Source organism: Podarcis melisellensis (assembly GCF_964234715.1).
Source record: "Podarcis melisellensis genome assembly, chromosome: 6".
Taxonomy (NCBI): domain Eukaryota; kingdom Metazoa; phylum Chordata; class Lepidosauria; order Squamata; family Lacertidae; genus Podarcis; species Podarcis melisellensis.
The window spans coordinates 42351054-42368105 of record NC_138538.1 but is presented as its reverse complement, the minus strand read 5'-3'; the positions used below and the strand labels follow the sequence as shown (position 1 = coordinate 42368105).

The window sequence follows — 17052 nt, the reverse complement described above, 5'->3', positions numbered from 1 at the left end:
TGTGATATGAAAAGTTTCCTAGCAAGATCTCCCACCTTTGTCTATGTGGTCTACACTCATCATGCTCATGCCAGGCCTGCTGAGCTGGAGTTCCTGTGTGGGTGGGCATGTGGAGAAGGGACACAGTAACTACCAATACAAGTACAGTATCTGATTCCCCAAATGTCCTATGAAGAAACAAGTTCAGGATTCAACTATACAGCTGCAAATCAAACATTTTAAGTGTGTTGTAAGTGCAATATGAAATGTGACACTAGATAGCGATGGTGAGCCTTATGGAAGATTCAATGTATTTTTTAAAACACTTTTTCAGAACGGTTTTTATATGTATGTAGATTCCACCTTAATCTCTTCCAGTCATCCAAGGGAGGCTTCATTTCTTTCCTTGATCACATCAGATATTTCAAATCTAACCTGGTAAATGGTAGTTTCGAAGTCATCCCATGCAATTACAAAAAGGGTTTTATTGATCAGTAATGATATCTACAATTCATGCTTTTATATATTTCTTTTATATTATCAGCATACACTTTAAACACAAGGCAGTTTCGATGGCATTTTGAGCTTCCCAAGATCCCCGTAAAAACTCATTTGCTCCTCCTTCTACGTCTCCTCTCCTCCGTGAGCCACATACAAATGAAAGGATTGAGTGAATGAGGGGGAAGAACCTCGAGACGAAAGAAGCATACATTCTTAGAGCAAGACTTGGTGCTGCCATGTGTATGAAATTCAGCTGAGACAACTCTATAGCCAAGCAAACAAGTTACAACAAATGCAATGAAACACATGGGACGCTAGAATGGGATTCTGCTGTACAAAACAATTTGGGATACAACTTTTATTGAACTGCAGTACCTGAATGGGCACTTGTAGAGCAGTACAATTATAAAGCCCCCAGTTTCTCATGCTATGCTGGCAAGTCAAGTCATCTGCTTTACTGAATGATGGTGAGTCTTGCCAGGTATTTTAATGCCAACTTGGCTCATGTTGTATTTTATAACTGGCCAGGAATGTTGCTTCAATAACTGCAGCATTCTTTATATGCACCCAAGGAGTGCATGGAAAGTAATATGTCTTCTGCAAGCACTGGCTAATAAACTGAACTGCATTATAGCAGAGGTTGGAAAAAACTCTTTCCTGTCTGGGTTGGAAGAGATTAATGATATGCAGTGTGTTCGAAGCCCCAACTGAGGCTTAATGCTATCAAAAATTTACAAATCCATAAAAATTTATTTCCTCTGAAAATGAAAGGATTTTTTCCTCCTACAATTATGGTACAGACAGAGGAAATTTTCTACATGTATGATGGACCTACACGTATAAACAATAAAACCTATATTAGATTGTGGGGACCCTTTTACTATTTGATCCAATGGCTGCTATTTATCTAAATGCAACAGTGTCAATATCCCTGCTGGATTAAATCTTTCCGTTACAACATTACAGATTGCACAAAACTGGAAGAAATAAGAATTAAAAATCAATAGGGAGAATAATACATGGTTGTTAAATTGAGGAAAATGTAAGGATGGTAAAAAATGGGGAAGTTGCTCCCTCTGGAACTGCTGGAATATCAGAATACATTTGTGTCTTTCCAGGGTAAATTGTGAACACATTGTGGATGATATTAGTTTGCTAAGATTAGATAACTTATGTTATTGCATTTATTTGTAGGACTTTTAATCAGCATAGAAAACCAAATAAACTGAAAAGAGGGGGAGAAAAAGCCAAGTCATCACCAGGGGAGCTCTATTCATCTTTGAAAACCAGCTAAAGTCCTGGATCCTCTCATGTTAGTAATTTTCTCTCTCCTTTTCTCTTTTCCCCATTTCCCCACCCTCTTGTCTCTAATTGCTCCTTGCTGTGTGGGCAACTGTTTAATCTGTTTTCATTTTGTTTGGATTCAATCTCATCCGCCCCCACCGTGTACACACTCTTTCTCTCATGGCGACCCTCCTACAAAGAAAAACAAATCCCAAAGGCATCCCAGCTGGCATCAAACTTCTAAAGCTATACATGTGAAATGAAACAAAAGCTTGCCTTACCACCCACCTAAATGGAGAGATACACGCTGCCTGACAGCATGAAGACCAAATAACTGATTAGTTGCTGAAGAACAGGAGACTGAAAGAAGGTGGGCAAAAAAAATATTTTTTTTTTGCCTGCATAGTTGTTGTCACCTGACTGGCTAATAATGGGGCAGCATCTGTTGGATCAAGTTTATCAACCCCCCTTACATTATATAAATGCAGAAGCTGAGTCAAATGAAGCAGCGTTAAAATTGAGAATGTCGGCCTCTGCACTCCCGTGTGATCGCAGGAGGGGTCTGGCCTTGTAAGGAGGGAAGGGGTTAAGGAAAGGATCCGGAGCAATGGCTAAATCTCTATTACGCTCGCCCATCGCAGGCAGAGTGGGGCGTCGGAGGGCAGGTTATTCCGACGGAGCTCATTCCCGTCCAACCTCAAAACTTGTAGCCTGGAAAAATTCATGATGTCTACGATGGTGCAGAAGCTGCTGATGGTGAATTCTGGGAAGAAGAAGAAAGGAATCTTGCATTACTTTGGCTCTTTTAACCAAATGTCTGGATTAGTGCTTTTCAAGTGTTAATATGAACTACATGCACACACAGGCAAACAACCGCATGAGTATCTAATTCCCAATTCATGAATGAACCGGTTCCTGAGAAGCTGCAGTTATCCTAAAACTGTATACACCCCAAGAGTAGCTTTCTCACCACCTGCATTCCAGAAGCAAGGGTACCAGATGTAAAATTATCATGGTAATTTGCTGGAAATTCAGCACACTGACCTTTGATGTCTCCTCGAGGATGAAGCCTGAGTAAAGAGCAGATTTTCTTTAGCTAGTCTGCTGAGCTCCTGCCATAAAGCTGACGCAGCAGGAGCTGCTGGAGGATTTAATATTTTTGAAGGCCTAACGTTTTAGGCCATTTTCATGGATGATAGAGAAATCACAGTTTAAATTGCACCCTATTCCATGAAGAATCACAAATACCAGGGATTAGGGACGTTTTATACACTGTAGCATTTTTGCATTCTGAATTCAACTCAGTTCCATCTTTTAGACTGAGAGACGGTCTTTCCTCCTCCCCAGAGGAGCTGGAATCCAGAAAATAAATTGTCAATTACATCAGTACACACTGTTCATGCTGTAATTTCTTGTGTAATTGCCCCCCCCCCTTGCCTTCTCCCAACGTTTGGGGCTGAGCAAAGCTTGGCTACAGAATGTCCACTTGGCTACAGAATGTTAGTAGTCAAGAATACTTAACCTTGGAGGTTTTTAAGCAGAGGTTTTTTGGGGGGGGCATCTATCATGGATGATCTAATTGAAATCCCTGCAATGCAACTCTACAATTCTATGATACGAGTGGTTATTGTAGCTTAAAGCTGAACAGCAATGGCAGTGTTGTTAAATAATCCACCCCTGGAAGCAGCCCAGCAATTCTTCCTGGGGTGTTTATTAAGCATTCAACCAGATTTGCTTGCACAAAGTTTGCATGGTAGTTAGTCTATGTCTAGTCTTTTTTGAGCTCCCCTCCCCTATTTGTTTACAGTGGTTATATGCCAATGAGTATTAATCCTGATTGGCTTGTGGGGTGTTTACATGTCTTCCTCTTAATCATTTATTTGTCTCACAATTTTCAAAGCATTTCCTCATCAGTTTCCAAACCACAAAAAGTCACGATCTTTTAAAGGTAGATTTCTTGTGCTAGGATGGCAGAGTTTTAATTGTGCAAATCAAAAGTTCCGATACACTTGAATCCCTCCCATAAAATTGTGACAGTCTGGGGCCATCTTTAGGCTCTCTTGTATGCAATATGCCACTTTGAGATCTGCATCCAGAAGTTTAAAGAAGGGTTAAAAAGTATTCTTACTATTAATTAGGGCTTTTGTTCCCAGCCAGAACTCACCAGAACTCAGTTCTGGCACCTCTCAGGTGGGCGCCATTGCCATTAAAAGAGAACAAGGGAGGCGTTCATGGTGAGTTCCGGCACCTCTTTTTCTAGAGAAATAGCACTGCTGCTAGTTAACACAATGGTTGCATACACACCACACATTTAAAGCACACTACTTCCCCTAAAGAATTTTGGGAATTGTAATTTGTTAATAGTGGTGGGAATTATAACTTTGCGAGAAACTACAATTTTCAGGATTCCTTGGGGAGAGTCATGAGCCTTAAATGTGCTTCATATGTATGGTGTGCAATGTAGCCTTTGTGTAAATAAAGTAATATTATTAGTATATTATTTTATTGCTTACTCTCTTTTCCATCTTCCTTCCATTCATGTATTTATTGCCTTTCTCCTGTCAATGGACCCAGTCTTTTTGTTGCTTACTCCGTAAAGTGCTTTGCATCTCGATGGGCACTATATGAAGGACAGCAATGCTTTATGGAAGCTGAAATATCTCTGGGAAAAGGATTCCCTGCTGTCAAGAGAATACAAGGAGACCATGCAGAATACTAGACTCAAGCTCTAGCATCCCTCTCTGTTTTTTTTTTTTTTAATAGAAGCACCCCTAATCCTTCAGTGAACTCTGAAAGATTCAAAGACGGGGTGCGGGGAAATGGATTAATGGAGGTGTGTGTCCTGCTGCAATGCTTCTTATAAGCAGCCAGAGGGCAACCAAAGTCTAGAACTTGGCAGCAAATTTATACATTTCCTTGAAACAGCTGCTGCTGCTTTAAAACCGGAAAAAAACTGCATATGCTGTAAGGGCAGTATAACACTGGACAGATTTGGAAATGCAAGAGTCCATCTTTCACACTTTGTTGAGGAAGGGGAAGGCTGCTGGCTGGGCCAGATATGCCTTGCATGATTGCTGCTGTGCAAGAAACTCTTTATGGAAAGTAAAATGTAGAGAGTGAGTCAAGACGAGAATTGGGGAAGAGCAGAAGTATGCTAGGCCATTGCAAACTGCCATCCTGGCTGAGTCAGGCCACCAGTCCACATGAAAGCATTCTGGCTTCCCACAGTTGCCTGACTGATGCCATATGCAAGCTTGCTGCCTAGGCATGAGATCCATCTTTTCCTGGTTGCTAAATATATACCTTATTTGTTTTCCCAGGTTTATATCCTGCCTTTCTTCCACCGTGAAACCCATGGTGGTGTAACATATGGTTCGCAGGAGCTCTACAATCCAGGTACTGATTTGCTTACCTTCAGCAAATCCCATGTGCCTTCAGACCACACTCTCTTGGAGCCTGGTGACTGATCTTTTGGCTAGCATGAAGCAAAGGGTAGTTCTATTCTCCATGCACTCGCAGAATCATTTACAAATACATTTACTCTCATGGCTGAGCAAACATCTTTTGACAATAAATCTCCCAAGTGAATTACTGTATTGGTGAAAAGTAATTCCTTTAGTGTGTTGAAAATTAGGGGATGATCCTAAGTTGCAGATACTGTGTGTGAATAGTGTCATGTTCACACTGATTGTTACCTTCTAAATATCTTGGATTGTAAGCTCCTTAGGGCAGGGACCTGTCATCTTGTGTTTTTATAAAGCATCACACATACTGATGGCACTATATAGTAGTATATCAGTAGCAAATCTCAATAATCTCTCCCCCTAACTTTTCACGTCTTTTACAACAGTAAGTTTGCACATGGTTTAGTTCACCTTTGTTTACATTTTTTTTTTTCTGGCGGGGATGCTGAGCAGAGCATATGCTAGTTGGAGTCATTTTTAACATCCATTAGCAGTGGTGCAGTTAGGTAACTTGAGGCTCCGGACTTAATGGGCTTACGGGGCCCCCTGTGTATTGCTTCACTTGATTCAAAATATGGCAAGTCAACCCTGCTGCGTCTGGGGTCCATACTACTCATTTGGGGCCCTAGATTCCCACCCCTGCCCTTTTGGTGTATTTAGGATCACTTCCCTCAGTGCACAGGCTTGTTTGCACAGATTCTGACACTTTTGAAAAGGAAACCTAAATCATATGGGCATTAACTAGTGTATTGTTATCTGCTTAATGGGGGGTGGCCCTCAGGTCTGGGGCCTGGATGTGGCCCTCCAGGCATCTCTACCTGGCCCTCAGCACTCTCCCCAGGTCATATCCTTCCCTTGCCCTGCACACCTGCTTTAATAACTTCATGCAGCGAAAGGAGGGAGACTCACTGATGTTGTGAGCTGTTAAACATCATGACCATAGGGCAAGTTCACAGTCATCATATAGCGTATGGGATATGTTGGAAAGAACATGGAGCTGGTACAGGGGTTTAAGAAGGCATTGGTTTCTGCTCTGCTCTGTATTTGGCAGTGCTGTTTCTATTCAGCTGCAGTTCAGGTTCTGAGAAAAATATGTTAGTCATCTTGCCATCTGCTATGGTGGAGTTGTATATGAAGTCTTGAATTACATTATTATTACATTTTCCCATTTATTTCCAATGGAAATGAAACACAATGTAAATTGGGTGGGGGGGTAGTCATCAATTACATGTTGTTATGCAAAAAAAAATCCTTCCAGTAGCACCTTAAAGACCAACTAAGTTAGTTCTTGGTATGAGCTTTCGTGTGCGTGTGTATCTGAAGAAGTGTGCATGCACGCGAAAGCTCATACCAAGAACTAACTTAGTTGGTCTTTAAGGTGCTACTAGAAGGAATTTTTTTTGTTTTGACTATGGCAGACCAACACGGCTACCTATCTGTATGTTGTTATGCATCATTTGCAGACTGAAGACAACAACAGTGAATACTGATTGTATTTGTTGGGTTGATTTCTATTCTAGACATGAGACAAATCAGCAAACATCGCCAATTTACACTCCTGTTTCCATTTTCATCTGAATGCTCCAACATCTCTAGGCTGGAGACAGCCAATATTTTTCAAGGGAGTTGAAAGGAGTTTGTGTGAGGCTTCACTTCCCATGCACCCATGCACCCATATCTCTTTTGCCATGCTAAGTTGCCTGCATTGAAACAGTTCTAGTAGATTTCTGAAACAAAACAAATCCCTGCAAAACCTAATTACCAGATTCAAAAGTGGCAGAATGTACACAACAGGAGCAGTGTCCCTTATTTCAAACTGCCTTCAACTTCCAGTCTTGTCTCCTAGCTGCCGCCCAGTTTCTGCCTAAGCAGAAGTGTGTAGAGGTTGTGAACCTCTTTCAGATTTTCAGATGAAAGGGAGCTGGAGAAAGACAAATGGCTATTCTTCATCTGAGATGTGCCTCAAAAGAACAGCATTCTGGTCAAGAGATAAAGACACCATCAACTTAAAAGCCCAGCAGCTACCAGGGCTATATATATATATATATAAACAAACTTAGCTACTGAGTCTTTTTGCTCTGCAGCATTCCTCATTTACTATGGAAAAAAGCAAAGGTCTTCTGAGAAACTCATTAAAAAACTTTAAAGGTCAGCTACAGAATGGTTTGAAAAATGAGTGAATAAATAAAGAGAAATCCAGAGAGATTGCCTCGTTGCCACACAGATTTGAAGCAAAACACTGAGACAAGTGCAATACTTGTCAAGCTGTTCCAAGTGCAAAGCTGTGCCTCTTCCTTCCCAAAACTGATGGCACCACTGTTTGATTAAACAGAGCAGAGCCAGCCTTTTTTGTGGGGAGCCTAAGTCTTGGCAAGTTCAACAGGCGTGAACCAACCAATAGGGAATGTATATCTCTTCAGACCAGGGGTGGTGAACCTGTGTCCATCTGGGTGTTGTGTAATCAAACTATCATCAGCCCTGACAATTGGCTCTGCTGGCTGGAGCTGGTGGGATATGGAGTTTTAAAATATCTGGAGGGACACAGGCTCCCCACTCCCTGTTCCAGACATGTGGTTTTTCAAAATACGCCCAGTTGATCTGTATGCGGTTTGGACTCCATGCAAATCTGGAGCTACTGGTAAATAACAAAATGACGTAAAGAAAATTGATTAATTTTAGAAATGCCATCACTCTTGAAAGCATCAGCTTTCTTCATGCAGTACCCAGACTCATCTGCAAAGGATCTCCAAATAAAAGAGCTTTGTAAGTACATAACTAAGTACTAGTAGCCATTTGTGGACTCGTGCTATAAAAACATGCCATCTCCACATAACTTAAGATCACACCCTCTAACTGTCTAAGGATAGTAGTCAATAATAATTGCAAGGGAGAGCGACAGTTGCTAAGGTTATCTCTTTGCATGGGCCACATTCGGACATAATACTAAACCATGGTTTATTGTATCAACTTTCAGGTTCTCACATTTCCTCTTCACGTGCAAGAGAAGTAAATTTGAAGCATTTGCTCACAGTATGTAACACATTGCAATTTCGTATTTCATGTGAATATAGAACCTCTGATATGTACAAACCAAGATATTCAACTAATTATGGACTCTTCCAGATGTGGACATTTTAGCAGCACCCAAACATTGCTGAAAGTGGCATACAAATTCTGCTATTAGACTTTTCTCCCATACAAAATTATTCTTTTTCCCTGCTCTAGGACTCTGATTCTATGGGGCTAATGCTTCTACAAGAACCCTGTTGTAGGAAGGGTATAAAATGTTAACCATTTGATGAGAATTCCAATGTAGATGAAAGATTAAAGGCAGCTAGAGCTGCAGTCCTATGTACACTTATTTTGAACGAATTCTTATTACACTGCGGATTACTTCTGAATAAAAATGCACAGCAGTACTTCTCAAGTCCTGGAGAATGAAGCAAAACCAATAATTGGTCTGAAGGCTTAACACCATGATCCTTCAACAGCTATGCAAAGCTAGGTCAATCAAAAACGAAATTGATTCTTATGTGACAAATTAATCTTCATTTTAAGATGAAGAAGTTGTTTTGCTCTATCTAATCTGCATTACACAAACTTACTTATTTTGCTCCTTTTTTGTGGTCATCATTTTAAGACACCCATGGGAGCAGAATACTACCCATTATATTTCACCCACTGCATGACTCTTTTTTCCATATGCTCATTTCTCCTTGAAACATGAGCATGTCACTGGCATCTATGATGACTGGCACCATGTTGAACAATCATATGCTAGATGCTAAAAAATAATAATGACGCAGCAGTAAGTCCCACCTTAAAGGAAGCTGCCACTTGGTGTTGGAACCATTTTCTTTCTTGTGTTGATCAGAGCATGGTAGGAAAATGCAAATAGAAGGGAAACACTGTGGGCAAAGGCAGGCCATATGTGTGAGGAAGGGATGGGGTGGAACAGGGGAAGTTTTTGGTCTTTTGGCCTCAACCACAGGAAGTGAGGTTACTCCCACTCTGTTCCTTCTCCTAGACTGGAGAAATCACATTGGCAAAAAACTGGACTCCACAGCCCCATATGGTGTCACAGTGTTATAACGCATATAAAATGCATTTTCTTTACTAATGAAGCTGAGTCCTTACCCCAGGGATGGGGAACCTCAGGCCCAGCGGCCAAATGTGGCCCTCCAGTCCTTTCAATCTGGCCCTTGGGACTTTCCCCAAGACACCCGCCCCCCCATCTCAGCCATATCCTTTCTACCCAGGCCACACACCTCACCGGCCCTCCTTTGCACCCTCCTTGAATGCTTTCCCTGGCTGGAATGTGCCCTTGAACACAGATATTGCTTCTTGCTTGCCTGGATAGACAATAGAGGGGTGTTTGTAAGTGTGTAGAAGCTAGCTTACAGCACATAGGTAAGATTCACATTGGTTACTCTTCTCACTTTTGCGGGCATGTGGCCCTCAGAAGGTTGCCCAGAAGACAATGTGGCCCTTGGATTGAAGAAGTCATGGATGCTTTAGCTGAGATCCCAGAATTGCACAGGATTGGACTAGATGACCCTTGGGCTCCCTTCCAACTCCACAATTCTATGATTCTAAAGGTCCCCTGGTTTGATTTTCTCTCCCTGCCTCTCTCCTAGCCCCTGACTCACCTCTCTGCTATTTTCCTTTCCCCATGTAGCCCCTTTCTCTTAGAGCAGGCATAGGCAAACTCAGCCCTCCAGATGTTTTTGGACTACAATTCCCATCATCCCTGACCACTGGTCCTGTTAGCTAGGGATCATGAGAACTGTAGGCCAAAAACACCTGGAGGGCCGAGTTTGCCTATGCCTCTCTTAGAGGGTCCCTTTCCATGCCTTTGATCCATTTCTTTCCAGCCATGTCCGCTTCCAGGGCCCTTGCCAGTCCATTACCCATGAGGTGGGTTCTCTTGGGATCATGAGAACTGGCCGATGGGCTGGTGGCAGGGAACAAATATCTGCCTGTCTGCTCCTCCATGGCAGGGCTACTGGTTCCCACACAGTTCCTCTCTCTGCTTTCTGCTTATGCCCTAACCTTCTTGAGTATCTGGGGGCTTTGGAAATGTGGGGATGCTCTTTGATGCCCCCCCATACCATGTGACCTAGGAATCCAGAGACAGGAAAAAACCTCACTGTTCTTGGTTTCAACTACTCTGCTCTCATTGTGTGCTTTAACAATGACACTGGCTTTCCAAAGAGCTAAGAGGGCAGAGTGTAGGTCAGGGGTGGGGAATCTGTGGACCTCCAGATGTTGGACTCCAACTTCCACCAGCCCTATCAACCATGGCCAGTGGTCAGGGAATGTGGCAGATGTCATCCAGCAACATCCAGAGAGACACTGGTCCCTAATCTAGATTCTCCTAATCACTTTACTCTGTTTTTGCCATTAAAAAATAGCCTGCATATTGTGTTCCAATACAACTCAAAAAGCTCTAAAATGCAACTCTAAAATCGCCCAACATCCAGAATGCTGTTGCTCACCATTTATTTTGTTTCCTTGGAGATAGAGATTCTCGAGGCTTGTACTGACTCGTGGTATCTTCTGAAGCCTGTTGTACGAGAGATCTAGCTCCAGGAGGTTACTTGCATTAAAAGCATTGGGGGAGACTCCTTCATTTGTCAGGCTATTATGAGAAAGACGTACATAGAGCAACTTGGGGGAGACTTTGAAGAAATCATCAGGGATAGTTTGTATGTGATTATACTCCAGATACAGCTGCTCCAAGGCAATTGGAAGGCCATCAGGGACTCTCCTGAGCTGGTTATAGCTTAGGTCTGCAAGAATCAAAGACTTCAACCCCTTGAGGTTTGAACCAATTTCATGGATTTGGTTATGGCTGAGATAGAGGGCGGTGAGGTTCTCTAGGCCTTCAAGAGCATTGGATGGCACCTTGGAGATTTGATTATAAGACAGGTGAAGCTCTCGCAGTGACCGTGGTAAAGGGGTAGGCATCTTGGTCAAGTTGTTGTGGTCAAGGTATAGCCTCTCTAGGTTCTTGAGCTTGGCAAAGACCTTCTTTCCCATTTTCTCACTGGTTATTTGATTGCCGTGCAGCGCAAGCCACTCTAGGTTGGTAGCATTGTCAAAGGCTCCCTCTTGGATAGCCCCAATTTGGTTGTTCTGGAAGTAGGCGTATTTCATCCGGGAAGGCACAAAAGGAAGATACCTGAGGTTGCGAGAGTCACAATACATAGCAGAAGAGAAGTTGGGTGGGCATTCGCATTCTTGGGGACATTCCCTGGAAACAGGTGGTTCAGGGACAGGCTCCCCAACAGAGGACCCAGCTGGCACATAAGAGTAAGAAGAATATGGGGGAACCTCATCTTCATAATATGGAGAATAGCTGTAAGAAGAGGATTGGCTGCGTAAATAGTGCTGTAGCCAGGCCATGTCCTCATACTGATCGTCGTACTGGCTCAAGGACACTTGGCAGAGGCCAACTATAATCAGAAGAGAAGCCCAGTGCATTGTTGCCACAAGCTTTGGACCCACCTAAAGAAAAAGGTGCAACAAGGAAGAGGGAAAGATCAACCGCAGAAAATGTTAACTCAGGGATACACAAATTAAATAGCAGTCACAAACGTATGTTAAGGGGGCTGAGGCGTCACACATGCATTAAGCATGATTGATTTCTGCACAGGGCCAGTTTATGCAATCAAGATAGTCAAGCAGTAAAGCTTTTCAGGTCAGGCTGCAGGTATAATATACAGCTATTTAACAGGCAGAATTGCATGCTTACATATTCCTCCCTTCCCTACTCACAGCAAAGGCTCAAAAGTTTTAGGTGCTAGTATTAGACCTACCAGGAAGTTTTCCCCCCTTCATGGGGGAGTATCAAAACATTCAACCCTGCCCTGAAAGCCTCACCACTTCATTTTGCTGGGTGTGGAAGCTGCCTCTGACACCATAGAAGGGAGACTAATTTTCAGTGGGCCCAGGTGAGCAAGACAATGACTGAAGGACTTGCCCAAGGCCATAGAACAGATGACTAGCCCAGCAGAAACATAATTCAGAATGTGGACCTTGCAGTGAAATGTTTGGAGGTTCACTTAAAAGTAGAAGAGACACATTTGTGACGTGACTGAGCCTTCAAGCCCATAAAGTACTTCTAGCATTCAGATTACAATGTCTGAAACAAGAGCACTTTAAGTTTCATGTTGCTAACCCTTCAGAGTCTAGTGATTGTCCATAGAACCTCACAGAATGGATTCCATGCTTCTGTAGTGTTCCTTATTTTGATGTACAATCCTGTGGCCTGCTACTGACGTGTGTTTGTAGCTTCTTGCTTTAAAATCCTGGCACAGGAGACAAAGAAGCTATAGTCTACTGGCTTCTATGATCCATTCCTCAGCCGGTGTGCTGGCTCCCTGGCATAGCACTCCCACTGCAAGAAACAAGGATGGAAGCCCAGGTGGCAGAGCTATAAGGGCGTCTTCAAATGAAAAGCCCAAGGGAGCTTTTCGTTCCTAATGACACAAGTCCCACTGTATAAGTCCACAGAATTCTTTACATATTGAAATTTGGTTTTCTTTAAAATATAGCTACAAATAAATTATTATCCATGTCCTATTAGTGCTATATAACCAGAATCAGCCTGTGTACAGTTATATATGCTATAACGTATTTTAGGCTTCCAACGGATAGATCTTTTGAATAATTTGCTCAAGTATTAAAAAAATATACAAAAGGTTTCCCAATTCTCTACACTACATCATCACCATCATCATTATTAAGGTTATTATTATTAGACAGTAAGCTTTGCCATAACAGCATAACAGCATACTAATAATACTTTGATTCCCATTCAACAGCTGTAGGAAATTGTAAGCTTCAACCAGTTTAAGTTCTAACACTCTATGCATGAGCAGTACATTAGGGAGCACTAAGCCTCTAAAGAAGTTCAAAAGAATTGCAGTAAAGCAGTGAAGGGTACAAGGTTCTTCATGTGTGCAAAGCATTCAGACCCTGAGAGTTCTCCATTGGGACATAACCCTGTTTTCCTCCTCCTCCTATGTGCTGGCATCACGCCAGGTTATTATGGGGAATGGGATGTCTCTGCATGTCCTCCTCATCCCTTCCCCTTCAGCTCTCCCCTTTCTGCTTAATCAATGAATGTAAGTTCCTATTATGCCCTGTGAGGATTCTCACCCCCCAATAAAGAGAAGGGCCTGATTTGATATTTAAAAGAAAAATGGAAGAATACAAATAAAATGTTTACAATGAAAAGGGAGAAAATTACACACACACACGAGAGAGAGAGAGAGAGAGAGAGAGAGAGAGAGAGAGAAAAAGAGAGCACCATAAAATGGCAGTGAAAGGGGCCACTTGCCAATCAATGCCTACAATATTTATGCAGCCACTTTCCACACGCCACTCACATAGATGAACTTGCTAGGAGGGAGGGGTGGGCATTTTCCAAGCAACAACAACAAAAAAATATTACTCGTTGAGTTCTGAGCGGGCGAAAAATATCCCTACAAAAGAAGTACTACTTGGAAGAATCCCAGCCAGTTTCTGAATAACGGCTATCTATTTGCTATATGCACACTCTTATGCAAACACTGAAGGAAAGACCTTCCTTTTATTTGCATGTACATGAGCACCTGCAACTGTATTTGGAAAATTACAAAGAGCGTTTAGATTCTGTACACTGGAGAAGCTTGGCATGCAGGCAGCTCTTCAGAAAGCACCACTCATACCACCCAGTGTCACTTTGCCTGGAAAAATAAAACATTCCTTGCCTTGCTTGGAAAATGGACACATTCCACATCTCTCTCCATCAAAAAATCAACTGTCTACCACTCCACTATTGAATGCCCATCTTTATAAGCAGCTCTGGAAAGGTCTCTGTTCCTCCAGGGTGCTCCTAGAGGTTAGCTCTTGCCTGGTGGTTCTGTTTAAGAGCACATTTCTGGGAAATTCATTTCTATCGGCTGCACACTTTCTAGGTGTCCTTCCACAACCACACTGGCTAAGGAAGACTCATAATAGTCATTAAACTAAAGGAACACATTTAATTTTTTTCAATCATCTGAACTGAGATTCTGATCCCTTAGGTAGAACATTGCAGAGCTGATGTCTCAGTGATATTCTTCACATACTAGTCATAATTCAGAGTTAACAATTCTTATTTCCTCCCCCTGGTTTCATTTTCACCAATATGCACTACACTTTGTTGCAAATGATGCAGCCAGGTACAGAGTGTCCCGGGCATAAACTGGAGGGAGGCAAAGGGATCTGGCAAGATGGTGTGTGTGTGTCTCATCTTGCCTCCCACTGCCAAGAATTTCACAAATTATGGAGGAAGAGAAGTCATGATTAATGAGGTCAAAATGTTCCCTTCCCCAATAATCAAAACAGGTCTGTACCCTTGCTACTCATCCTATTGCATGTGCTGACCTCCTAAGTTAGCACGATGCTGCAATTGCATTTGGCCCATTTGTACCAGGGATTGCTCAAACATCCTCTCACAAAATATGCAATTCAGAAATCAACTCACCTAGATTCAGAGACACCTTTTCCCACAGCTTCAGAGTTTGCCTGTGTGATCCTCTTGTGTATTATGGAGCATGTAGGTGCAAGTTTCAACTTGCCAAGGTTGGTACCCACCCAGATTCCTGATCAAATATTGTGCTGGAAGACCATGGACTCTGCTGTGATGTTTTTTGGAGTGACCTCCAAGCAGCAGGCAGTTTGCAAAGCAGAGTGAAAAGACCTTAAAGCTGCTTGGCGTTATAAATAACTACATCTCTCTCTCTCTCTCTCTCTCTCTCTCTCTCTCTCTCTCTCTCTCTCTCTCTCTCTCCTTTTTCCTCGCACAGGGTTTGGCACTTCTAGTCTCTCTTTCTGTTTAACAAGTTAGTGGAACCCTGGTTGTTGTTTTTAACAGACTCTTGCTATTGCTGCCTGTATTTCCCATCAAGAAGATGCAAAGAAGTTGGAATGAAAAAAATAATCTCGATTTGGGGATGGAGCCGAAAATGTGAAAATAAATTGTGCTGTTTAGAAATGAAGTCTCTTTTCATCCATGCAAATAGAGGCTAAAGCAATGAAACCTGTAGTTCTGCAAATGGCAATGTATTTGGGGGAAAATATGCAGCAGAATCTGGCATTTCAGTATTAACATTTCTCAAGAAAATGCCTACAGCTACAGGTTGCAATGTCCCAAGACCCATCAGTTTCACGTGATCTCCCCATGACATACACAACACTATTTCTGACCTTAGATTCTCCCAACTCTTTGCCACACTGGCTATCGCTACTCCAGACCAGTCTCTATTCAAATGTTCTGTAGCAAATTCTTTAGTTAACCCAGAAAATAATAGCTCTTTGTGGTAGCAGAAAAAGTGGTCTTTGCTTTCAGACAGCATATTGAATCAACCAGAGCAGTAAACCACCCAACAGACAAATAACATCTAAGAACCAAGCCCTGAATATAACACAATGCCAGATCTGCCTTTCATCCTAGTTGGCAGCAGTGTTACTGGGCCTAATAATGCTGGTCATGCTGTCAAAGAATCACATGAGCATCCTTCAGAGTGCTCTATGTTGCCACCTGCCCACAATGCAGCATGGAGGCCAGATGCAAAAGAAATCAGGGTTCGAGCACTTTTAAGAGCTGTGCAAAAGAAGGAATTTCAGAAAGTGTAGCTTGCATGGCAAGTGTGCCGCTCTCGTCTGTAATTCCCATCTAAATTCAGATCTTATAGCTCTAACACCAGGTCGATTTGTTTTTGTTTGTTACTGCTTTTTGTAACATCAAAAGCTTGCTTCTATTTTGTGATGTTGTGATCCACCCAAAGAACGGTTTTGCATTAACTTGGTTTATTCATCACAACACCTCAATCAGTGCGTGAACGTAACCAACTACCTTTCTACTTTAATGTAACCTGATAACACCAATATAAATGTAAATATTATATATTTCCCCATGAAATATGTTTCTGAAGGAGGAGGGCCAATTCACGTATGTGTAAAATATTTTCCACGTCCAAATTCCCTGCTAATTTACAGTAGATACATATAAGGAACATAAAGGAAAATCAGCTTCTCCCTTTTATTCATCAGAGTTGGCCCAGATAGGATGGAGCTGGTGCATTTTTGTGGTCTGCATACTGGAACCCCAAGGCCCAAGGCACCTTATATAAGCTTCAGTAATTAACTGGGACATAAGTGTATTTTAACCTGTAACTCAAGCTCTGCTTGATTAATTGTACTGATTAACAGTGTTTTGCTCTCTACCTTTCCTCAAGTGGTAAGGAAGTTTGAGTAGCAGCCTTTTAGATGGCTGTTCCCTTCCGAGAAGAGCCATAGGGCTTATCCACACTTAAATTTTCCCCTCCTTTTTCCAGGCACAGGTTTGTACTTTGAAGCTCCATGTCTAAGCTCACTTTTGTTGTTGCTCCAGAGCTTTCTCCTCCCCCCACTATTTAAAGCTGAAGTGCAACAAACAGCAATTCAGGTTTTCTGTGGCTTGTTGTTTGTTCCAATTCAGATTTAAAGAGTGGTTTTTCATTGAGAAAGCTCTGGAGCAAATAACAACAACAACAACAACAACAACAACAACAATAATATGATGTGAATAAGCCCTTAGGCTGTGTACACATTACGGCTTACTCCAGCATACTCTCACTGTTGGTATTTGAAGCTGAGTAGATATGACATTAGCCACAATCCATGATTATTCTGTGGCTTCTTGAGAACTACTCCTGTTTGATGGGCTTTCCCTCAAATCAGGTTCAATCCAATTTGAAAATGGAAGCCAGTTAAGCAGAGATGTGTATACCTCAGGCAACCATTGCATACA

At 42.2% G+C, this 17052-nt stretch overlaps 1 protein-coding gene across 2 annotated transcripts in view; it reads right to left on the bottom strand.

Moving 5' to 3' along the window:
- Positions 1-444: 444 nt before the first annotated feature.
- Positions 445-17052, bottom strand: part of FMOD (fibromodulin) — a 72162-nt gene continuing 55554 nt past the window's right edge. The window contains exons 1-3 of one of the 2 annotated variants that reach the window (XM_081914580.1): positions 14746-14979; positions 10727-11738; positions 445-2527 (exon numbers count right to left, since the gene is read on the bottom strand). In XM_081914580.1, the coding sequence (XP_081770706.1) occupies positions 2376-2527; positions 10727-11714 (1140 nt within the window). In that variant the 5' untranslated portion in view covers positions 11715-11738; positions 14746-14979 and the 3' untranslated portion in view covers positions 445-2375. Of the gene's footprint in view, positions 2528-10726; positions 11739-14745; positions 14980-17052 lie in introns of those variants that run through there. The other variant, XM_081914579.1, reaches the window with a different exon arrangement.